At 41.5% G+C, this 25,092-nt stretch overlaps 2 protein-coding genes across 2 annotated transcripts; one reads left to right on the forward strand and one right to left on the reverse strand.

Moving 5' to 3' along the window:
* The first annotated feature begins 471 nt into the window (after nucleotides 1-471).
* Nucleotides 472-17,734, forward strand: LOC106595839 (uncharacterized). Its single transcript, XM_014187214.3, has 8 exons — nucleotides 472-945; nucleotides 2,052-2,082; nucleotides 6,867-6,953; nucleotides 8,726-8,849; nucleotides 12,368-12,507; nucleotides 14,183-14,358; nucleotides 14,447-14,573; nucleotides 15,632-17,734. Exons 1-8 carry the CDS (start codon nucleotides 793-795, stop codon nucleotides 15,835-15,837), a joined length of 1,044 nt encoding a protein of 347 aa, XP_014042689.1. The 5' UTR covers nucleotides 472-792; the 3' UTR covers nucleotides 15,838-17,734.
* Nucleotides 17,735-18,051: 317 nt separating this feature from the next.
* tmem179ab (transmembrane protein 179a, genome duplicate B) lies at nucleotides 18,052-21,753 on the reverse strand. Its single transcript, XM_014187265.3, has 4 exons — nucleotides 21,387-21,753; nucleotides 19,604-19,741; nucleotides 19,312-19,390; nucleotides 18,052-19,078 (listed from the first exon to the last, which is right to left on the reverse strand). Exons 1-4 carry the CDS (start codon nucleotides 21,686-21,688, stop codon nucleotides 18,896-18,898), a joined length of 702 nt encoding a protein of 233 aa, XP_014042740.1. The 5' UTR covers nucleotides 21,689-21,753; the 3' UTR covers nucleotides 18,052-18,895.
* Nucleotides 21,754-25,092: the final 3,339 nt, after the last annotated feature.

A 25,092-nucleotide genomic window follows, 5' to 3' on the forward strand; every position in this document is an offset into this window, starting at 1 on the left:
CATGTGCTTATGTTACTCACAGGAAAACATGAAGACACACTGCATTTTTAGTCAAGCACTTGTTTATCTGTGTAAGGCCATTGCTCATTTTCACAGGCTTCTCATTTATAAACCATAAGTAAAGCATTAAGATTTCTTGATTTAATTCCTCCCTCCCCCCAAGACATGCACAACATTGCTGTACCAGTGCACTAGACAAATTAGGTCAGAGCGTATCCTTAAATTAAATCAAATGCACAAATCGAATACGTTAAACATGCTGTATTTCCAGTGGTGAAACCTTGCAGAAGCATAAAGCCCTGCAATTTGATTTCATAAGGAGTGACAACCACAGTGATAGAACCAGAGTGCTCAGGGAGAGAGCCACAGTGCTCAGTCGACAGTTCCGTTACCTACATGCTGAGACTGTTCACACACGCTTGCTGGACTACTGTTCGCAAGTAGAGCAGTGATTGGACCAGGGCTCTGCCAGTCAGTGAACAAATCCCCTCTGACTTCCTCTCCTCCTTTCCTGATGCAGCATGGGCTGAGAGGGAGGGGAGTTGATCTGTCTTCTCTCAGCCTGCCTCAGCTCAGCTCGCCACCTGCCCTTGAGTTACTGTGAATAGACAAGACAGAGAGGAAGTCGTTCTGTAGTCTGGCTCTTGTAAACCATATCTCTGCTGTGTTTTTATCCCTGGGCTGTTTAGATTTTTTCCCCTCTCTGCTCTGGGGGTGTGGTGGAGTGGAGCGTTTGTCCCTGGCTGGCGGAGCTCCGATGGGAGGCAGTGCTGCCTCTGTCTGGGACTGGGGATGCTGAACGGGGGAAGGGAGGGCCTGTTTCAACTGGGACAGCAGCTCCAGCAACAGGGGGAGTACCAGGCCGCCCTCCACTGCTTCCTTAGCTCTCTGCTGGGGTTAAGGCACGTGCAGAGCTTCACCTCGCTGCCCAACTGCCTGCACCAGGTGAGCCAACGATCTAATGGCCGGACGATCACTCACTCTCACACCCATATGTATACATACACCCGCAAACATACACACGCATACTGTAGACAAATGTTTGCACACACAAACGTCCAGTCTACAGGCACATGCACACACTTGTGGTGTACACAAACATGAGCACACAGACACAAAACCCATTCACCACAATACTGATACCATACATAGAGTACTGACACTGTGTTTGCCTGTTACTCATACATTAGCATATAATATAAACACACAAGCCACACACTACACATACCAATACAACCTTGCCATCACCAATACCAATGTCAAACGTCATGTTGCCACTCACAGCACAGGATCAGTATTTTTCCTGTTGACAGTGCATGTTGCAAGGTGAAGACAGGGAGTCTGTTTGTCTCAGGACAGACAGAAAAATGTAAAATGGCTCTTTTCAATGTCAGTAATATGCCGTATTGCAAACCTGTGAGTATGTTAGCTACTGTACCTCAATATGAGGTTGGAAGTGGTCCATGTATAGTGCATAACATAATAATGTATGTCATTAGTCTCTTACCAGAAACTCCACTGTATCTGATGGATGCAAATAGCATCCGATTACTGGGACTCATTTCATGTGCATGCTTGTCTCCCAGGATAGAATATTGCTGTTTTGATCCAGTTTTGTTGAACCAGGGCCACAGTAACAGATTACATACTAAAGGCCCCTGGATAACAATATGTATCAAGTGACCCAAAGAAAATGTCTTACATTTACAAATGTAGCCCCTTACCCAATATCCCAGGAATGTGGCATGATGTTGAACAGACCAACGGCGAGAGAGAGAGAGAGAGAGAGAGAGAGAGAGAGAGAGAGAGAGAGAGAGAGAGAGAGAGAGAGAGAGAGAGAGAGAGAGAGAGAGAGAGAGAGAGAGAGAGAGAGAGAGAGAGAGAGAGAGGGTGGAGTTGTTCATTCCCCTCCACAATACAGTAGCTTATACGAGAATAGTGGAATGTGAATGGTCATACATGGTAATATGAGTAGAATACAGACAGACAATTACTTGTGTAGCATATTCATATCATACAATCGTAATATGTGTTCTCCTTTGTGATTACAGATTGCTGAACTCTTCATCTCCGAAAATAACTGTATCCTTTACGCACAAACGGAGGCCTTGTGAGACCAAACCCCTATCCCTTATCTGACCCCACTTCCAGATAACTATTAGTACTATCTTTGCATGAAACCCGTGACTATGCTAGGGAGGAAAAAATTGTTTTCTTTTTTTGGTGGCAGTGGCCTGCGGCTATGGTGAATTCCAGTACAAAATGTAATTTGGCTGTACAAAAAAAGCATTGTAGAAAGAGGGAATTTGTGTCCATGGGACAGAATATTATCACAGCTTTGTCCCAGAATGCTGAAGGTTTTGAATGGGGTCAGGCTTTTCTCTTAAGAGGATTTGTAAGTGCTTATCTCCCAACAACACAGAGTATGAGAAAGCTAATTAACCTGTATTCTGCAGTGGCTGTGTGTGACCACCACCGCCATTATCCACTACAGGCCAGTGCAGTATATTGCTCAGATAAGAGGGGTGTAGTGTTGCAGGATATATAACCTCTTCCCATTGCATTCCTCTCTGTTACTGAGACATTGAAACACTTTTCACACCAGCTCAAGTTATCTGCCTCAGCAAGACCCAGCTCCTCACAACCCATCTCCCAAAATAGGTTGATTTAAGCTCACTTCATCAATACATATCCATAGTCTCCTCATGTCCTCAGAAGACATTTATTTGAGAGGCTCATAGGTCATGATAGGGTTAATTAAGTCTTTGGACATGAAAGAGACACATAGCATCATGAATAATTATGTCACAATGGTGTCATATGTTAATAGTAACATATAAGCTTCATAGACACAGGTCATTACCACCATAACGATTTGAAGTAGATAGTTTTAAACTATTTACAAAGTCATTTGAGTTTTATCATGGAACTTGTTACGTGGAACTCATACAGTTGTATGATCCAGACATGTATGTTTGTCGACACAGAGATTAGGCCAGAACAATGACAGAGTCACAATGACAGTTACATGACAGAGTCTGATTGTCCCAGTTAAAGTCACTGACTATTGGGCAAAATCAACGTTGTTTCCACGTCATTTAAAACCCCAAATTAAATGTGATGATGTTGAATCAACGTAGCTACTGATTGGATATGAAAAAGTCATCAACGTAAGGGAATGTTGTATTTTTTTTTCACCTAACTTTTAACCTAAATCCAATGACATGTTTAATTCACATTAGTTACCAAATGTAAGTCAAACTGACATCTGTGCCCAGTGGGTGGTCCCTGAGGACAGGTTAAAACCGGATATTCATGTGGCTGGGCAGAGCCAGAGTTTAACAGGCTTTTAAAGTGCTTTCTGGGTTGTATTTGGGAAGGTTCCCTGGGGAGTGAGGGAGGTGAAGACTTAGCCTAATCTAACTGACTCTGATGGGAACACATATTTTCACATGCACAGACTAAAAAACATCAACTCTCAGCATCAAATGCCATAATAATAACTCCCAGTTGCTGTAATTCTTCTCAGGGCTCTCTGACCAAAAGTCATCCTGGCTTTCATGGAAAGTGTAGTAATCTATCCATTCAATTTGGCTCTCCAATTAGAGAAATAAATAAGCCAATCAAACTGAACTTTCAGTCAAATCATTCTCAGGATGTTTTCTGTTACAGTTTCATGTTTGTAATCAACACAATCAAAACCATTTTATTGTCTGTTTTGTGGTATAGTGTTGACTGTATGAGAATAGTGTCACAAGCCACATATGCTTCAAAGTGCTTCCTTTAGAGGTTATCTCAACCTTGACCCTCTCCACTTCACGTGTACTGCATGTGCTCTAAATTGAATTCTCCCCTATTTCGTCATCACCAACTTAGGGTGGAGGACTTACTCAGTGTGGGTTCGCTGCATTGTTGTTGTTGTCCTGCCAGGTTGTAAATACCCCAGACCAGCAGAAGTAGTGCTTTGACCTCTGTGGTCTGCCTGTGAAGTAACCTTCTATCCCAGAGGGTCCTCATCATACTCACCTCACTGTTGGCAATGCATGGGGCTTTCTAATGTAGTGATATGGACTTAATGAGCCTCTGATCATAGTGGAATTATCTCCAGATTTCAAAACACATTAGAAATTTCACTTTGGGGTGATTTTGTAAAAACATTTTTGAGGCATCACGTGGTATTGACAGTTCTTTCATGATTTTTTGGGGGGGATGGATCGAGTAGGTACAGTTTATAAGCCAGGATATACAATGCAATTATATCTGTTTTTGTAATCCATACTGAATGTGTTAGTTGTAAACGCCTCTCCAGCCATCTTATTGGCATGTGAAAAGTGTTGTGTCTGTAATGGCCATCAACACTGGCACCGGTACTCCCTGTATATAGCTCCACATTGATCTGGTACTGGTACTCCCTGTATATAGCTCCACATTGATCTGGTACTGGTACTCCCTGTATATAGCTCCACATTGATCTGGTACTGGTACTCCCTGTATATAGCTCCACATTGATCTGGTACTGGTACTCCCTGTACATAGCTCCACATTGATCTGGTACTGGTACTCCCTGTATATAGCTCCACATTGATCTGGTACTGGTACTCCCTGTATATAGCTCCACATTGATCTGGTACTGGTATTCCCTGTACATAGCTCCACATTGATCTGGTACTGGTACTCCCTGTATATAGCTCCACATTGATCTGGTACTGGTACTCCCTGTATATATCTCCACATTGATCTGGTACTGATACTCCCTGTATATAGCTCCACATTGATCTGGTACTGGTACTCCCTGTATATAGCTTCACATTGATCTGGTACTGGTACTCCCTGTATATAGCTTCATTATTGTGTATTTTATTCCTCTTGTGTTACTATTTTTCTTTTTATTATAATTTTTTTACTCGGTTAAGTCTACACCCATTGTATTCAGTGCATGTGACAAATAAAATATGCTTTGATTTGAACAGTCATTACCTCAGCGGCCCAGTAAACCCTGGAGTTAACCCACAACTGTCTGTCAGCAGCCCAATATCTCTACCTCAGCTGACTATTATATACTGCAAACGAATAGGAATGAGGCACATTGCAGGATATGCAGGATGTTTAGAAGAGGATCGTAGTAAACACATTAAAAAAATTATACTTGTCCACTGGATGTCTACTGGAGTCATAAAGTATGCATGGCACTGCATACACTGTGTATCCTTCTGGCTAGTGAAGTCTATTAGGAGTGTGTGTTAATGTGCTTCTCGTGTATTTTGCTAGTCATAAAAAGTAGCCTCTTTCCTTTCACATGGACAGTTATGATAGGGTTTATTGACTACTGTCATTTAATTTCCTGGTTGCTAAAATTCAAATGGTTTGCCTAATTTCACTTTGTGACAAAACAAGAAAGTATAGTGTAGAAAATCATAGTACATCTGAATCGCTGTGAATTATCTTTTCCATAACCAAAAATATAGTATTTTCAGCTGTTTGAAGCTGGGGTACGAAACCAAAAGTAAAAGGCACAAAAACAAAACTTAAGAACGGGAAGCATAGAAATAAGGCAAATAGCCTTTATTCACGGTGTATAATACATACATTTTTAAAGCTTTTATTTGTATCTAAACTGTGCTACTTTAACAGCAATCAATAGGTCACACACAAGCATTCAGAATTAGAACTCAGCAAAGTCTGGTCTCACGTGCGACAGAGAGCTCCTGCTTTTGAGTAGGCCATTTACACCAGGCTGTATGTCTGTTTATTTTAAGCACATTTTCCTTGTCAAGCAATGCTTTTTAAATTCACCTGTCAAGTGCTAACGGTGTCAACATACAAAGGGATGCATTTATTTCAGTATGAAGAATGCCTTTGACAAAGTGAACCAACTCAGCTCCTGAGTCTATTTTTAGGGATGGCACACATATTTGGTGCCTTAGGGACAGATCTAAATTCATTGGAGGGAGGGGTGGTCCAAAACAGGGGAGGGTTGTGTGTTTTATTGGGCACAGGGGAGGGTAGCGCATTTTTTCCCTGATTTACATTCGCTCTACTGCTCATATTTTCCCTATAAACAATGGCTTGACTTTTGATATTACCCTAATAAAGTTTAAAAATGTTTGAAGGTTTGGTATGGTGTGGCTATTATTAAGCGTTAGCTACTGAAGGCCTATTATACTGTAAGTCCCTGACTTTATTGTGCAAACCCGGTCACTTAAAAGAAATCTTTGGGTATAAATGTATTTTTTTAAAGGACAAATAAAATCTATCAATCAATACATTCAAACTGTGCAGTGGCCAATTGATGAACGGAAAGAGACATTGTTCACAAAACACCAAAATGTTTGACATGGAGATTGTCAAGCCAAGCCTTCGATACTGGGTAAACCTAAAATGTAGGGAGGGATGCATTTTCTGTTTGTTGAGATCGACAGTCTATTTGTGGTGTTGATAACACAAACCATGATATTGAAGTGCCCAAAGTTGGCATGCTTTGTTTATTGGTTGTGTGGTGCATTGGCACAGAAACCTGTTGGTGGACACCTTGAGTTGGAACAGCCCCCCTCCAGTAAATTTAAATCCATCCATACAGAATCAGATACACAAAATAATTGACACATCAACATTGACAAACAAAAGACTGCAGTAGAATGGCCAGATATTATAGTCCAGGCCTTCACAGAGACTATGATTTGAGCTATCTGTTTAGAATGTTGGTGATGAGCCTGTTACTTGCTGAGGTCACATTCAGGAGCCATAAAAAAATAAAAAATAAATAAAAAAAATACACATTGCAGTTAAGCCTGGCGACAATGTTTCTGACTCTACAACTGACTAAATCCCTTTGACAATTGAGCCTGATCCTTCACCTATATAAATAGACAGCAAGGCCCTGCAGTTCATTCAGGCTGAGAAGATGTTCTACGAGGTTTATCTAATTGAGCTCACTGCTGTTCAGGGGAGCACAGGCAAGTATATTTACATCTGTAAAATGGTGGCATCCACAAGTTCAGCTTATCACCATCTGCCAAACATGTCAGTAGTGTTTCGCCATGGCCGGTAGTCGTGGATCTGGGTTGGCCGTCCACCATTGGGCATAGGTATAAGGAGCGACGAAGGATGCCGTTTAAGTACTATGAGGGTGGTTGATGAAGCAATTGGACTCACCTGAGTGAGGCAGGCTTGTGGCTAATGAAGATTGGATGCAGGTGAGCAAATTGGCATGGGTACTGCTCTACGTCCATATATGGATTTCCTTGCCACTCTGCTGCCTTCCATTGTGGTTGTCTGGACCCATATATGGAGTTCCTGCTACAGGGCCGCATTCCAATATGAATGCCACTACCCATGTATGGAATTCCGCATTCCAATATGGAAGTCTGAGTCCATATATGGAGTTCCTGATCTAAGGCTGCATTCCAGTACAGAAGAACAAGCCCATATATGGAAGTTCCTGTTGTGGATTAGGTCTGTCGTCTGAAGCTTAAAGCTGTCCTCCCAAAACGGTGTTATAAACTACACTTAGCACTCTAACTGGGTGATTTGGGGGTGCCCTAACGAAATGCCATTGCTGTAAGCTATCAATTGTGCTATACAGTATGGTATGCAGTGTATTTTTAGGACATTTCTATTGTAATATACCAATCTAAAATGATACCAGTGCAATGTTTGATTCTGTACAATAGAGAAACAAACCTCAGCCAGAGAGCCTGGTGTATCCCTTACAACCCAAGAGGGTTGGCCAGTCATCTATCACCTGCTGCCTCTCCTCTCCAGACATCTGCCTTCATCAGTCATCTTGTCTGTCTGTCTGTCTGTCTGTCTGTCTGTCTGTCTGTCTGTCTGTCTGTCTGTCTGTCTGTCTGTCTGTCTGTCTGTCTGTCTGTCTGTCTGTCTGTCTGTCTGTCTGTCTGTCTGTCTGTCTGGAGGCTGCTGATTCAGCAGCAGCTCAGTGTCGCATGGGCAGGAGGTAGCAGGAGTTATGGGATGGACAGGGAAGACAAATGGCCATGTTAGGCATTATCTCATAAGGAGTTGTGTGGCGCCATGGAATACTGAGGCCCCTGATTCAGCACTGTGCCAGCTGCTCTGTTTCTCTCTCCTGAGGCAATGCTGGCATCACAATCACCCCACCAGCCTTCTCTCTCTCTTCAATCTCCTGTTCAAACCTCGGCCCATTTCCATCTCATTTTGATTATCTGACAGATATTGGACCTACCCTATTTTCTATGCTTTCTATTCTTTTCCCTCATCCTGTTAAAAGTTTCTGTCCCCTTATTGCCATTTTGAACCACTTTACTTTTCAGTTTACCTCTCTCCAACGTTAGGCTGGAAAAGCTTTTATGGAGGCTAATCTCCACTCCCACCAGGGTCAGCTCAGGTGTTTGTGTCTGTGTGAACAGGTAGCTGTGCCACTGCTCTTGTGGGTGGGGTGAGTGCGCTGTTTGCACTCACAGTATCCTCTCCCTTCCCTCTTCCCTCTGCTCTCTATCTGACGTCTCCTGCTCACTATCCTGTTGGCTCCACTTTACCCTGCTGTTCAGACTCCACTCTCATCTCCACACTGCCAGCCCTGCCAGAGACCACATCGCCAGCATTTTGGATTCTGTTTACTTGCTATGTAGAGAGACAGAGGGAGTTAAAGGGATATAAAGAGCAAGAGAAGGATAGAGCGTGAGCAAGAGGGATCGAGACAGATGTTAGCAGGCGGCTGATTACATGCCCTGTGTGTGTGTAACAGGCCCCCAGGAGGCTTTGCTGGGCTCGTCTAGGACAGGATGGGCATCCCCAGAGGAGCTATCGGATCAGGCCTCCCAGGCACAGCATTTTGAGCGGCTGGCCCAGCTTTGCATCATGAGTAAAAGGTACGTAGAGTTAACAAGAATAACGCAAATGTCCTCTCTTGCAATAAGGGCAGTGCTGTATAGTATTGTTGGTCTTCCACTCATTAAATGAGACATCTTTGCTGTTTCTGTTCTGCTGGCTTTTCTGAACTGGTGTTGGTAATTACTGGGTTTCAAGTAAGGATGGGATGAGAAAGTAGATATGAATATTATGCCTGATATAGACAGCATAATATATACTGATACTGTAGGTGTTTTTGTTTGCTGTTAAAGGCTCCAAAAGGCTGTAGTTATATTTACTAGATGCTGAATTTTGATATTTTGGCTAGCTCTGTTCCCCAGTAAATTACTTTTGAAGGGCTGTATGAGTGTATAATATTTACAAAAAGAAAAACAGTGATACTGTCATTCAGACATGAGACTATTTCACTGAGGCATTGTTCGCATTCTGTAGTTTTAAATTGGACATTTCTGAATTATGTGCTTATTTCTAACATAAATCTACAGTATTTAAACTGTATGCTGTCTCACATCTTAAAGCGATACTCAGTTCCATATTGCCCCTCCCCCAGATTGTTAGTGAAAGATGGGTTTATATGTTCATAGTGCTTTGAAAATATGCCAGGATGAAAATTTACCTCGCCCAATAAACCAGTGCAGGAAGAAGTGTTTGCATCTGTGGCCTTCATGCAAAAACCACCGATGTGAATTTACCTGTGGAGGTGGAGAAAAGGGACAACATCCCTAATGGGAGTTTCAAGTGTTACCAGAACACATTGATCTGATGTCCTTGATGCTGGGGTATTCTGGTAGGCCACAAAGACAGGAACATACACATTTATTTGCCCCTCCTGTCAATAGTTGGAAGATTAGAGAATTTAGCCTGATTGGCTAGAGAGGGTGGAAGGGGGGAACAGGTATCCTGACTACTCACGCTAAATTCTTCTGCTGCTCCGTCGTTCACTACATACTAGTCATACATCCATTCTGCAGGAGAAACTGAAGTTAGGTTGAAAACCCGGAAACATCCGCTTTCTTGGTTTCTGCTAAAAGTAAATATGTTTAGTTTAGGGTGTCTAGTGCTATGCTTTTAGTTTAGTGTGTCTCTAGTACTATACGTTTAGTTTAAGATGTCTCTAGTACTATACGTTTAGTTTAAGGTGTCTCTTGTACTGTACTTTTAGTTTAGTGTGTCTCTAGTACTATACTTTTAGTTTAAGGTGTCTCTTGTACTGTACTTTTAGTTTAACGTGTCTCTAGTACTATATGTTTAGTTTAAGATGTCTCTAGTACTATACTTTTAGTTTAAGATGTCTCTAGTACTATACGTTTAGTTTAAGATGTCTCTAGTACTATACTTTTAGTTTAAGGTGTCTCTTGTACTGTACGTTTAGTTTAAGATGTCTCTAGTACTATACGTTTAGTTTAAGGTGTTTCTAGTACTATACTTTTAGTTTAGGGTGTCTCAAGTACTATACTTTTAGTTTAGCGTGTCTCTAGTACTATACTTTTAGTTTAAGGTGTTTCTAGTACTATACTTTTAGTTTAGGGTGTCTCAAGTACTATACTTTTAGTTTAGCGTGTCTCTAGTACTATACTTTTAGTTTAAGGTGTCTCTTGTACTGTACTTTTAGTTTAGGGTGTCTCAAGTACTATACTTTTAGTTTAGCGTGTCTCTAGTACTATACTTTTAGTTTAAGGTGTTTCTAGTACTATACTTTTAGTTTAGGGTGTCTCAAGTACTATACTTTTAGTTTAGCGTGTCTCTAGTACTATACTTTTAGTTTAAGGTGTCTCTAGTACTATACTTTTAGTTTAGTGTGTCTCTAGTACTATACTTTTAGTTGAAGGTGTCTCTAGTACTATACTTTTAGTTTATGGTGTCTCTAGTACTATACGTTTAGTTTATGGTGTCTCTAGTACTATACTTTTAGTTTAGCGTGTCTCTAGTACTATACTTTTAGTTTAGTGTGTCTCTAGTACTATATGTTTAGTTTAGGGTGTCTAGTGCTATACTTTTAGTTTAAGGTGTCTCTTGTACTGTACTTTTAGTTTAGGGTGTCTCAAGTACTATACTTTTAGTTTAGCGCGTCTCTAGTACTATACTTTTAGTTTATGGTGTCTCTAGTACTGTACTTTTAGTTTAGGGTGTCTCAAGTACTATACGTTTAGTTTAGGGTGACTCTAGTACCATATGTTTAGTTTAGCGTGTCTAGTTCTATACATTTAGTTTAGTGTGTCTGTCGTACTATACGATGAGTTTAGGGTGTCTGTAGTACTATACGTTTAGTTAAGCGTGTTTCTAGTACTATATGTTTAGTTTAGGGTGTCTCTAGTACTATACATTTAGTTTAGGGTGTCTCTAGTACTATACTTTTAGTTTAGCGTGTCTTTAGTACTATACGTTTAGTTTAGTGTGTCTCTAATACTATGCCTTTCACCCTAAAGTTTGAAAGAAACATGAAATGTACAGAATGCCCCAAATTCATCCACCCATTAGAGGCCTCCCAATCCAATGGACTTGTTTGGGTGCAATATTTTATTTACAGGGTTTTAGAAGACTCACATCCTACTACAGCACTGTAGCACTGGAGCTTGTGGAAGTTTGGAATTAGGAGGATGGCAGCCTCTTCATCTTTACTGGGTCATAGACATTTTGTATGTGTTTATGAACAGTCTATGAGATGAACATTAACCTTGGACACTGATGGAGTAATGAGGACTACCAAGAGAACTGGAAGAGATGGACTCATATAACTGTCTTTAGTAGTCAGTGCTAAGTCAATGCCAGCCTCCGTCTTCTCTCTTGGACAGAAAGTTATCGTGCTTCCTGAATCTTTCAGTGCTGTGGCAGGAAGTCCTTCGGCCGTTGAAGGGCTTCACTGTACTTTGGCGATCGGATGTCCTCAAATTACATTCTAAAACAGTGCAAACAGACACCTGGCCATTACTAATTGAAGAGAAGCGTGGTTTTGGAACAGCGATCGTGACATCTGTGACACTACACAGGACTTGCTCTACATCCATTGGCACACGTAAGGGCTGCAATCTGTCATGCCATGCTATGCCCACCTAGCTCCATGCCAGAGCGGTATAGCTGTGGAAGGGTGCATGGTAAACCAACCGGTGGGAGCCATGGCAAAATGGACAATAAAATGTATTTTATATGTTCCTGAAGTACATGTTTGTTTGAGGTTGCTTTCTATGGGTTGGAGGTTGTTTTAATTGGTGTTAGTTGTTTGTCTGGATTATCTATTGACACAGCCCACTGGGGAAAAAAACTTGCGCATCAATGTTGTTCCCACATAATTTCAACAACATAATTCAGTCTGATGACGTTGAATCAACATGGAAAACGGATTTGATTTGCAAAAAGTTTGGTGTTTTTTTCACCCTCCTTTAACTTAAATCCAATGACATGGTGACATTTTTTGTTGATTTCACAATGAATTTACGTTAGTAAATGACGTCTGTGCCCAGTGGGAGAAATAATCCATAAAATGTTAATTATCTCTGTGTTCCTGTCCTTCGTCTTTTAGACCTCATCTCGCTTTAGAGTACAGTGGGAAAGCCACTAAGATCCATCAGAGGGCTTTTGGCAACGACCACCCCATCACAGACAAGAGTCTGGAGCTGCTGGCCACCGTCTACGCAGAAATTGGCAAAACAGAATACTCAGGTAAAACTCCTGAATAAAGACAGAACGCTTTAAAAGCCAGTGTCATGCTGAAATAAACATGGATGAATACTTACAGTAGGTTAACTCAATAGTCATGAGTGTTCCATCATGGCTGAGTGTGTCAGCATGTTCTTCTCAGTGTGACAGGCGGGCACAGGCAGTGGAGAGTTTATAGTTGACAGTTTGTAGTTAAACTGGACCCTGAGAAGTGATTTGGTGTAGACCTTGTCACTAGGTTGACATAAAGCACTCTCTTGTGGCATGACAAACCGGAAAACAGCTGTTAAGCCCAAGAACAACTTAACTGCTTTGCTTCAGCGCACACATCGCACTATAAGTGGCTTACATAATTCCAGTTAGCCCTCCTACTGTATGATGTCTGCTCAAGGAATTGTTAAATGAATAAACACACCCACTCAGAGTGGTTTTATATAGAGCTGAACAGAAAATACTTATTGTGAAATTGACAGTTTGAGGCCACTGTATTGGTGTGCTCATGCTTCACTCGCATGAAGAGGAAGTGGCATTTTCACTGTTTTCCAAAGTTGCCGTTTTTTGGGTAGAAAGGTGTGCTGAAGAAGGCACGGGGTAAAATGTGCCCTAGATGTTGAGAACAGCTGTTGAGTCAGTGTTCACAGACAGGGGTGCTCAGTAAAGCAGGCTATGTGTAGGACCTGGGGTGCTAAGAGAACGGTTCCTATTCATGCCAGTTGACCTTCTTGGCCATATCCTTGGTAAAATATTGTCAATAAGTACAGAGAACAGCTGAAGCACGGACACAGTTTGTCTTTGCAATGTAAGCCAGGTCACTGTCAGGATACACATTTCATTCACGTGCTTCTGCAAGCGGTACCAGAGCACCAAGTCTAGGTCCAAAAGGCTCCTTAACAGCTTCTACCCCCAAGCCATAAGACCGCTGAACAATTAATCAAATGGCCACCCAGACTATTTGCATTGACCCCCCCCCTTGTTTTTACACTGCTGCTACTCACTGTTTATTATCTATGCATAGTCACTTTACCCCTACCTACATGTACAAATTGCCTCGACTAACCTGTACCCCCGCATATTGACTCGGTACCAGAACCCCCTGTATATAGCCTCATTATTGTTATTTAATTGAGTTCTTTAAAAAAAAATGCTTTAGTTTATTTAGTAAATATTTTCTTAACCCTATTTTCTTAAAACTGCTTTGTTGGTTAAGGGCTTGTAAAGCGTTTCACTGTAAGGTCTACACCTGTTGTATTTGGCGCATGTGACAAATAAGATTATATTTTATTTTATTTATTTTGTACACAAAGCGTGATTTCTCTGTGACCTAAAATGGCTGTCATAGAGTTGTCATTGTGGGTGTGAGCTGCACTCTTGATAGTTGGACGGTCTACATGTTGCTAGTGCAGTCTATTCCACATCTTTCATAGTACAAAGCCAGTACAGTGCTTTTGTGATCTGGAAATGTGTGTGTTGTAAGTACCACTGCACTGTAACTGTGTATATAGTAAATGGCCATGATGGAGTCAACCCTGATGTTTTTCACAGAAATGTTTGTTTTTGTATTTTGAACTTTCATCTTCAGCTCTATCTACACAGTAGTTGACTACATGTTTATTGGTAGCTTGGATCCAGGTTCCATCTGTGGTCAGAGACTCATGTTTACTCATGGTTAATCCCTTAGATTCCCTAGACCAGTGTGTGTCAGCGCTTTCCAAGAGGTTTGCTGCTGCCGAGTCCTTCAGAGACACACTCAACAACGGTCTTTCCCACTCCCATTCCCATTCCCACCGGGATAAACGCTCCGAGGTCCGGCACAGGAAAGACCCCCGCCCACTGGTGAACACACCAAAACCCAAGGTGACACTTTTATTTCAATGACTGAAATGTCCTCAAAACTGGTGTCCATTATGTCCTCACTTCTAATGATATCTCACCCTCTCCTCAGGTCATCAACGGTAAAATCCCCATGTCCATACTGAAGAGGTCTGGCTCAGGACCAGACTCAGAGCCCAGACACAGACGGAAAGGCGAGCGGCGGGTCCGGTTCAGAGAGCCTGAAACCACTGTGCATGGTGAGAGAGACATCAGGATCAGAGATCAAATACCAAACATATGGAGGCCATGAGGACTAGATCTTTCCAAACTTTAAAAGTTTGAGCCCATTCGGTGCATGTAACGAGCCGAGGGGAGATGGCGTTGCCCTCTGGTGCATTCTGACCTCTACTTAGTCACTCTCATTCCTCTCTACTGCACTGGAAGGCCTTGGTCTGCAGAAACATGAAACACATTTGTCATTGGACTATTCTACTGGGTTTTATAGAATTAAACACTCACTATATCAAAACGTATTAAACGATGCTTAGTAATACATTGGTGAGTTATACTGCTAAATCTACTGTTCTCCTAATTCTCTATGGGCCACTACTACTGAACCTTACAAAGGGATCTGCATTGTTATGGCTTAGCTGTAAAAGAAAATGAACAAGATACAGTAAAACCCTGTGATTAGATTGTAAAACACGGTCCCTTGAGGATACTGTAGTATTTAATGTAATGCTGAATTTACAAAAAGAACAAACATGAGCAAGCTATTTACACTTCATGATTAATTATGCATGAAAATGAGGCAGCCTTTTCTTTCTTTATTTACTTGCTTCTTGTCTATCGGTTTCGCAGACATTCCATACTATGACCGTTTAGTTGGTAAGTCTGTCTGACAGTGGTCCCAAATAATAGCACACTAAGAACATGGAGCAAGTGTCACCCTCATTGACTGGTCATTACTGACTTGTTATACTAAATCTGTGTAAGGAAGACTGTTGAGTGGTGCTTAATATGAGAATTTGACATTTTTAGACATTTTAATATTGTACTGTGATGCATGGGTATTCCTCCCTCAATTGTACCCACTTTCGATATTGCATATTCCAGTCCAGTATCTGGTGTATGGCACTTTTTATACTGTTAATAAAGAGACTGAAAATCAGGCCTTTAGCTACAATGGGGAGGAGAAAAGTGATTTTGGCATCAGGAAAACGACATGCCCCTCTCTCCTGAACATGCAGACTGAATGAGTCTTTACAAATCATAAATCATTCAACAGTTTGTTGTTGGTTCTTTTGGTTCACAGCCTATGACACGTCACCGCCCAGCCCTCACCTGGCCCTGTTCACCTGCCTGTTCCTGCTGATGTCACTGCTGGGCGTGGCCATGTTCTGCACGGACCGCCGGCGCCCACAGCGTGTCTGTGAGGAGCTGGAGGCCTCGCTGGCTGTCTACCTGATACACATAAAACAGCTGCTGTGGGGCTGCTGGATCTGGCTAACCATGCAGTGACTGGGACCCACCAGAGGGGGAGACGTGGAGGACTGCATTCACTCTCTTCATTACATGTCCCTTGAGGTGCCCTACCTAGCCTGGTCCACGAGCACCTCAGTCATACACACTGACTATCTATCTATGGTGTTGAGATGTGCACCCCTACTGCTACGCTCACACCCATATATGGAGAAATGTGTAATCCCAGAGATATTTAGCCTCCATGCCTGTATACTGTATGTACCTAAGTGGTGGGTATGTTACCATGTTCGTTTTGTTGATAAAACGTTTTGCACATCCGCAAATGTCGACGCTCACTGGTATGCTCACTTAATTGCTACAATAATTTACATGTTCCTTTCTTGGCACAATCTATTGTGAGTGAATGTTTCATGGAATGCCAAATTAATTGTATTTATTTAATTACAATGCTATGTCATTTGTGTACTTAAAAGCTAACTACAGATATGAATGTGTATATACCGTATACTAAGGACTATCACAATATTACGCCTTGTTATTGCACATAATTGAATGTATAAAGTGTGAAAAACTGCTTAGAGTTGGCACAAAACACCCTTACCGTCTAAAATAAGGATTATGGATTGAGTCAAGCACAATGTGACCACCTTCTGAAAAGGATCGCTGTAACAGGCACAGGACTGCTTCACTTCACAGTGCCAGGTTAAACTAGCAAATTGACAAAGCCATCTTTCTTTTACAGCATAAATACTGCAGTCCGGCGTTTCCTAAACTCGGTCCTTGGGATCCCAACGGGTGCACGTTTTGTTTTTTGCCCTAACACTACACAGCTTAGTCAAGTGATCAAAGCTTGATGATTAGTTGATTATTTGAATCAGCTGTGTAGTACTAGGGCAAAAACCAAAACGTGCACCCCTTGGGATTCCGAGGACCGAGTTTGGAAAACCCTGCTGTAGTCTGACTATTTTTAGGTCAGATCAATTTTGGGTTCCCAGTTGGACAAAGATGAGAAAACCTTCACCACAATAATATGAATACTCTCTTTCCTGGGAATGTACTCAAATTCAATGAGTGCTTATGATTTTGACAGTGTACCTCTTGGTAAATGCTAAAATGCCTCAAATAATATCCTCTATCCTCTAAATTGTATTTATTCTTCCATACTGCATATCTGCATCTACTCAAATATCAAATACTTTTATTTTCTTTAGAGTACATTTTGTAAGGGCTTTTGTTACATTTCTATTTTTTGATTGTGCCAATATTCAGATTTTAATCTTGATGTCAAATGCTTTTAAAGTTAAGGATTATTTGAGAATTGAAAAGTACTTTAAATTAGAGCAAATGCTAATGATGCAAAGTAAAGAAAGGAATCTACATGAATTGTACGGTCCAATGGTCTGTGGTAAGATGCAGCAACATTATGACACTAATTGAATCATCACTGTGGGACCTTCAGTAATTGGAACCATTCAAATATAGAAATTAAAGTCTCTTCTATAAACAGGTCGAGCTTTAAAGGACAATGTGATGCTTATCATATACCTCTCGATCCGAGCAATAAAACACAAGACATTATTTCCACTAATACATATTCTTTAAACAGTATAACAGGTTTCAGGGAACACAACTATAAGAAAGAGTCGGTGTTGGAAAAATCTGAGCAATATGATGCAACCAATGTCTGAATGGAGGAGCTACTGAGACTGAAGGTTCCCTTTGCACCATCAAACGGAACTACTGTCATTAGCAATACAAATACCCAGCAAGTCAACATGGCCTGTTTCTGCACATTTTGGTTAGTAGCTGCATTTCACTGCTGACAATATGCCTGTGGTCACTTTGAAAGAAGTGCCTTTTAGAAGGATTTTGTAGTTTCTATATTTTGTTATTTATTTGAATTATTTGAAATAAAACTGTCATTGCATACCAACATCTGTGAGGGTGGTGAGTTGTGTGTGTGTGTGTGTGTGTGTGTGTGTGTGTGTGTGTGTGTGTGTGTGTGTGTGTGTGTGTGTGTGTGTGTGTGTGTGTGTGTGTGTGTGTGTGTGTGTGTGTGTGTGTGTGTGTGTGTGTGTGTGTGTGTAATAAAGTGATGATCCATCTTTCTATGCTGCGGACTACATTTCCTCACACACAACAGCACAGAACTGGCCTTGGATAATGACTTATCCCATCTATGTTACTTATAATTTGTTCACTCACTGTCAATGTTTTTTTGGGGCGTGAGGATGGAGGAATATCGGACCCTGTGCTTCATGACCAGCCTGAACTTTTATGATTATCAGGATGATCAGGTACTGATTTATCTAGTTATGTGACTCTCAGGCATTTCCTCCTGAGTTCTGTCCCAGTCAACATGTCTCTTACATAGTACAGTTTTCATTTTTACAAAATACTGTTTGGTAATTGTAGATACTGTATCATACACCGCAAAAGCACACATCATACTCTGTTGCTGCATGTAGGCAAGGAAGTCACACATTACTGAAAGCCTGCACAATCTGAATGTATTGGATTGTTACAAAAAATATATTGCCCAACATCAACAACTACATCCTGCTCACACCGTCTAATGTTACATGCACACAGTAAAAAATAAAATAAAATAAAAAAGATCAATTTTCACCATCCTTTAACCACCCTGTGTTGAGTCATCATCTAAGTGCAGCTAAATAGGAAGTCATTTAAAAAAGAAGTCTCTATGTTCCATTTCTATCCTCATTAAATGGCCTTGATTCTCTGAGCCAATTTACGCTCCAGTGAGTGCCTTGAAGGGGAAGACATGTCAGCAGCAACTCATTAACAAATATAAATATAGCAAGTGGACAAGTGGATGGAATCAGCTCCACAATACAGCCAGAAACTCTTTACCCTACGCTTTGCTGTCAACAGCAGTGTTTTCAACTGGTAAATCAGACAGCATATATCTGAGGAGGAGTATATGTAAGCAAGGCATAACAATGCACTCTAATCACAGTTAATAGAATTTCAGTTGATGGCATATAGGTTGTCAGGGGCTGGCCTATCTATGATGGCAGTAAGGGTAGGATAAGAGGATATGTTTCAGTGATGTGCACGTGTCCTCTGGGTGTTAGACCATGCCACTCTTCATCTGGTTGGCATCAGAACCCCGGCGGGACGAGCGTCCCAGCAGCAGTTCCTTCTCGTGGATCAGACTGTCCAGAAGGTCCTCCTGGCGGTAGTTGTGGTAGACCTTGAGGAAGGCCATGACCATGATACCCATCCACGTCAGCCACGCTGCCCACAGACCAAACTGCAGGTAGGAGACATGTTTAACAGATATAATATAGCCACAGGGTTCAACTGTGATACCCAGTCACGTCAACCACGCTGCCCACAGACCAAACTTCAGGCAGGAGACATGTTTAACAGATATAATATAGCCACAGGGTTCAACCAGAGCTGGGTCAAATTTGGACAGAAGACTCTGGTACAGTCTCAAGTATCAACACAGTGTATGAGTCTACACATTCGTCTGACCCTTACCTGAGCAATAGCAAACTGGTCATAGAACGAGGAGTTGTCAAGGCCTAACTCCAGATCAGTGTCCTGCAGGTCCTCACAGCTGAAATACAAGTAAAGAGTAAGGTGTGAGTTTAGGAGAAGAACTGCTCATACTGTTACTTTGGTCACTGAGATTAGGGGACACGACTAGTCACATGATCATAGGTATACGGTCGGAACTCAATACTATTTCTAAATCTTGCCACAGACAATCGAAGAGCTTGGCAGACATGTAAGACAGTGTGAGGTACAGACAGGGTGTTTTGAGTCTCACCTGCTGGACATGCTCCCTCCCTCTGTGATGGCGTCACACCACAGGTTGAAGCCCACACTGACGATGGTGCTGGAGAGGAACACTGTGAACACCACCAGGGAGCTGATCACCAGATTCAGGAAGGCATTGAACAGGGAACTACACTCAGAGAGTGAGAGACAGAGAATATACACTGATTGTACAAAACATTAGATTGACCATGACAATTTTGAACATGAAAAGTTATTAATAAACAAATTAGGCAGATTTGGGCAGTCTTGATACCAAATTTTGAACAGAAATGCAATGGTTCATTGGACCAGTCTAAAACTTTGCACATACACCGCTGCCATCTAGTGGCCAAGATCTAAATAGCATCTGGGCTGGAATAATACATTATGTTCTTTCTCTTGCATTTCAAAGATGATGGTACAAAAAAAATACAAAAGAACAGTTGGTTTTTTCTTTGAATTATCTTCTACCAGATTTATTGTGTTATATTCTCCTACATTCCTTTCACATTTCCACAAACTTCAAAGTGTTTCCTTTCAAATGGTACCAAGAATATGCATATCCTTGCTTCAGGGCCTGAGCTACAGGCAGTTAGATTTTCGTATGTCATTTTAGGTGAAAATTGAAAAAAGTGGCGGATCCTTAAGAGCCTTGAGACAATTGAGACATGGATTGTGTATGTGTGCCATTCAGAGGGTGAATGGGCAAGACAAAATATTTAAGTGCCTTTGAACAGGGTATGCGAGTAGGTGCCAGGCTCACGGGTTTGAGTGTGTCAAGAATTGCAATGCTGCTGGGTTTTTCACGCTCAACAGTTTCCCGTGTGTATCAAGAATGACCCACTACCCAAAGGACATCCAGCCAACTTGACGCAACTGTGGGAAGCATTGGAGTCAACATGGGCCAGCATCCCTGTGCAACGCTTTTGACAACTTGTAGAGTCCATGCCCTGACGAATTGAGGCTGTTCTGAGGGCAAAAGGGGGTGCAACTCATTAGGAAGGTATATAATATGATTTCTTTAATACCATCCTTGTCACATTTCCTTAGTGTTGAATTTGATTTGAATTGAAGATGTCTGTGGAGATTGTGGTGTTTATTTTCTTTTTATTCCAACCATCTTGTCAAATGCTTGAGTGGTGGGTTTGAGTTTTATTGTGGCTATATTGCGTTTTTTAATGGATGCTATGACCAATATAAAGAGAGTGGTGGTGTAGCTGTATCACAATAATTCATTCGTTCTTAGTTTTAGATAGGCCTACATGTTTTTTTTTTAAGTGGATGGTCTGTCACTGTTTCATTCTGACACCTAATGTCAGACCAATGAAATCGTCTGCAATGCACAGTAGTAAAACATGTTATTATAAAGATTTCAGACACATCTCTTTCAGATAGAGTAGCCTAATCCATAAATGCAGTTTCTGTGATTGCAACTCTGTTGAAAAGGCAGAAAATGGCATGTCTTCCCTCGGGCTGATTAAACATATTGATTATGCAGCTACGCAGGGTGATGGGCAAATTGTGCCATAGCAAAAACAATCCGTTTTCTTTTATTCTGTGGGGCCTAGATCTGTAGAAAAGACTCAGAAAAATATATTAAATGAATGGCTAGCGGGTTTTGTTTTTGCTGTATTTAATCAAGCAGCATCACTGATCATTCGGGCGTGGGAGTGGATGGGCTGCTTGAAACACACCCATCTATTTATCTGTCTTTAAAAATAATTAAGATAAAATACACACGAAGAAAAAATGCAAAGTAATGCTGAACAACCACAAATTATTAGGACACTCACTCGTCGTGGCCTTTGCAAAGAAAGAACAGCAGTCTCCATGCCTGCACTGCGGAGAGGACGAGAGATGCTATCCCGACAAAAGTGATGAAACTGCAGGAAGACTCCGGTCCCCACTCCTCAACGATGAAGCGCTGCTTTGAGACTGTGATGTTCTCATTCTGCCACATACCACGAGTGAAAAGCAAGCATTTTCCATGAAAATCCTCCGTGTTTTCGGAGAGAGGCACTACGGAAATAAAGCCAAACACAAACGCCAAAAAATAGAGGATGCATTGTGCGAAAAGTACATTATCGAGGGCCATTTTCCCATATATTTTCTCTTACTGCGTCCGTTGCATCGGCGACTGCGCAGTAGACACTTGAGCGTGGGCGCAGCATCAGCACCATTCACGCTGGAGCAGGCAGCAGTCTCAATGAGCCTAATTTATCTCATATTTTACTAATCGGGTAATTCCATGAAACCGGTACGATTTGAGTCCCTCTGACCTTTATAAGTATATTTTAATTATTGGGTCACCAAAATCCAATGTAATATAAATTGAAATGTACCCTGTAAACATTACATTCATTTCAATTTTAATGTCAGAAAATTGCTTGTTTTCAACTGACACCAAGCATTTGTCATGTCCTCTGTAGCCTATAACTATTAAAGTTGAATGTTTTAACTGCATGATTATTTATTAAAATCACCAAATATTGTTGCATACCTCAGTCTACCCCGTTACACCACCTAATGCCCTCAATGCACATTCCATGCCCGAACATTGCAAGCTCTCTTTACCCGGGAGCAGATTCCAGTGCATTGTCAGGCATTGCCAAAATGGAGGAGATCTCTTAAATATGTATCAAATTCGTTAAAATTACAAATTACATTCTCATAATTTAAAAGCTACAGCAACGCAGTTGTGAGAAAAATGTAAGAACATTTGAAGACAAGTGTTTCAACATAGTATAACCACTACAAAGCTGATGCTATAGCAAACCTCTTCCATAGACTCGACTGCAGCTAGCTAGCATCAGAGCCTTCTGGCTAATATCATAGACTGGATCTAGCTTTATTTTACAGAGAAGGTCTATGTACTTGTCATGTTAGTTGAAGCTAACATTAGTTTACAAAGTGATTGTTTGCTAAGGTGTGTATTTGGTTGGCTTTGCTATCTAGCAAGCTGTGATCTCATCGCTCATGTTGGTCCAATGTTTTGGAAACAGCTTGCAAGCCCCATCCACTACATAACATACTGTATGTATCTTGTGAGGGAAAAATGATGTATTCACCTTATTTGTTGGATATGTAACAATTATTTACTTAATGAACAGTAAGATATTTCTGTCCTGCTAATGCTGTGTTTTATGGTCTCCTCTCTATCACCCAGCAGCTAGACTGGGTATTGAGGACATGGGTTCTACTAGAGATAGCTTGAAGCTGACAATTGATTTGTGTTGGTGATAAAAACCTAAAAGATAGCATTCTATAGACAAGATGTGGTGGTGTGTGACTCGAAATAGAGAGAGCCTGGAAGAGTTAAGAACAATGCCTCATTGTCTCATATTCCGGGCATCTGACAAACTAAGTAAAAGACCATCCTGTGTAGATAACCAAGATGGCTTATGGGAAGGTTAGAAGTGACTGACTAAGCAATCTTGGTATCAGCTATATAAAAACTGTGCCTCGTCTGTAAAGGTCAGTCAGTCAAAACTGGTGGGCTGATGGTCTCATTATTGCAATAATTAATCAATATAAAATAAAGATGATTGTTTGAAGAAATGACCAAGACCAAGTCTCTCTCAGTACTGAATTTCCACTACATTTTATCTACACTGAATAAAAATATAAATGTTAAATGTAAAGTGGTGGTCCCATGTCCATGAACTGAAATAAAAGATCCACAAAAAGCTTATGTATCTCAAATTTTGCACACACATTTGTTTACATCCCTATTAATGAGCATTTCTCCATTGCCACCTGACAGGTGTGGCATATCAAGAAGCTGATTAAACAGCATAATCATTACACAGATGCACCTTGTGCTGGGGACAATAAAAGGCCACTCTAAAATGTGCAGTTTTGTCATACAACACAATGCCACAGATGTCTCATTTTTAAGGGAGCGTGCATTACAAGATAGTGCCAGCCATGTCCCGGCCTAGACGGCATCCTTAGCTGCGTCCTCAGAGCATGCACAGACCAGCTGGCTGGAGTGTTTACTATGCACATATTCAATCTCTCCCAATCCCAGTCTGCTGTCCCCACATGCTTCAAGATGTCCACCATTGTTCCTTTACCCCAGAAAGCAAAGGTAACTGAACTAAATGACTATCGCCCCATAGCACTCACTTCTGACATTGTGGCTAGTTAAGGATCATATCACCTCTACCTTACCTGACACTCTTACCTTACCTGACGAAGCTTCAAGTTCCTCGGCGTACACATCACTGACAAACTGAAATGGTCCACCAGACAGTGTGGTGAAGAAGGCGCAACAGCGCCTCTTCAACCTCAGGAGGCTGAAGAAATTTGGCTTGGACCCTAAGACCTTCACAAACTTTTACAGATGCACAATTGAGAGCATCCTGTTGGGCTGTATCACCGCCTGGTATTGCAACTGCAATTGCCCGCAACCGCAGGTCTCTCCAGAGGGTGGTGCGGTCTGCCCAACGCATCACCGGGGGCACACTACCTGCCCTCCAGGACACCTACAGCACCCGATGTCACAGGAAGGCCAAAAAGATCATCAAAAACATCAACCACCCGAGCCACGGCTTATTCACCCCGCTACCATCCAGAAGGCGAGGTCAGTACAGGTGCATCAAAGCTGGGACCGAGAGACTGAAAAACAGCTTCTATCTCAAAGCCATCCGAATGTTAAATAGCCATCACTAGCCGGCTACCACCCAGTTACTCAACCCTGCACCTTAGAGGCTGCTGCCCTGAGCTGACAAGGTAAAAAGCTGTAGTTCAGCCCCTGAGCAAGGCAGTTAACCTACTGTTCCCCGGGCGCCGATGGAGTGGATGTCGATTAAGGCAGCCCCCATCACTTCTCTGATTCAGAGGGGTTGGGTTGAATACATTCAGTTGTACAACTAACTAGATATCCCCCTTTCCCCATATGCATAGACATGGAATCACTGGTCACTTTAATAATGGAACACTAGTCACCTTAATAATGTTTACATATTGCTTTACTCATTTCATATGTATATACTGTATTCTATTCTACTGTATTTTATTCAATACCACTCTGACATTGCTCTTCCTAATATGTATAGATTTCTTAATTCCATTTTTTTACTTTTACATTTGTGTGTGTTGTTGTGAATTGTTAGATACTACTGCACTGTTGGAGCTAGGAACATAAGCATTTCGCTACAACTGCAATAACATCGACTAAATATGAGTATGTAACCAATACATTTGATTTGATTATCAATTGGCATGCTGAATGCAGGAATGTCCAACAGAGCTGTTGCCAGAGAATTTAATGTTCATTTCTCTACCATAAGCCGCCTCCAACGTCATTTTAGAGAATTTCGCAGTATATCCAACTGGCCTCACAACCGCAGACCACGTGTATGGCTTTGTGTGGCCGAGCGGTTTGCTGATGTCAGGGTTGTGAACAGAGTGCCCCATGATCAGCTGGCGCAACTGGGGACGGCGATGAATGAGGTCCTCCATGTTCGTCAACATCTAAATATTCCGCAACGGGCA

This window comes from Salmo salar, chromosome 01 (genome assembly GCF_965601325.2).
Source record: "Salmo salar chromosome 01, fSalSal1, whole genome shotgun sequence".
Classification (NCBI taxonomy): domain Eukaryota; kingdom Metazoa; phylum Chordata; class Actinopteri; order Salmoniformes; family Salmonidae; genus Salmo; species Salmo salar.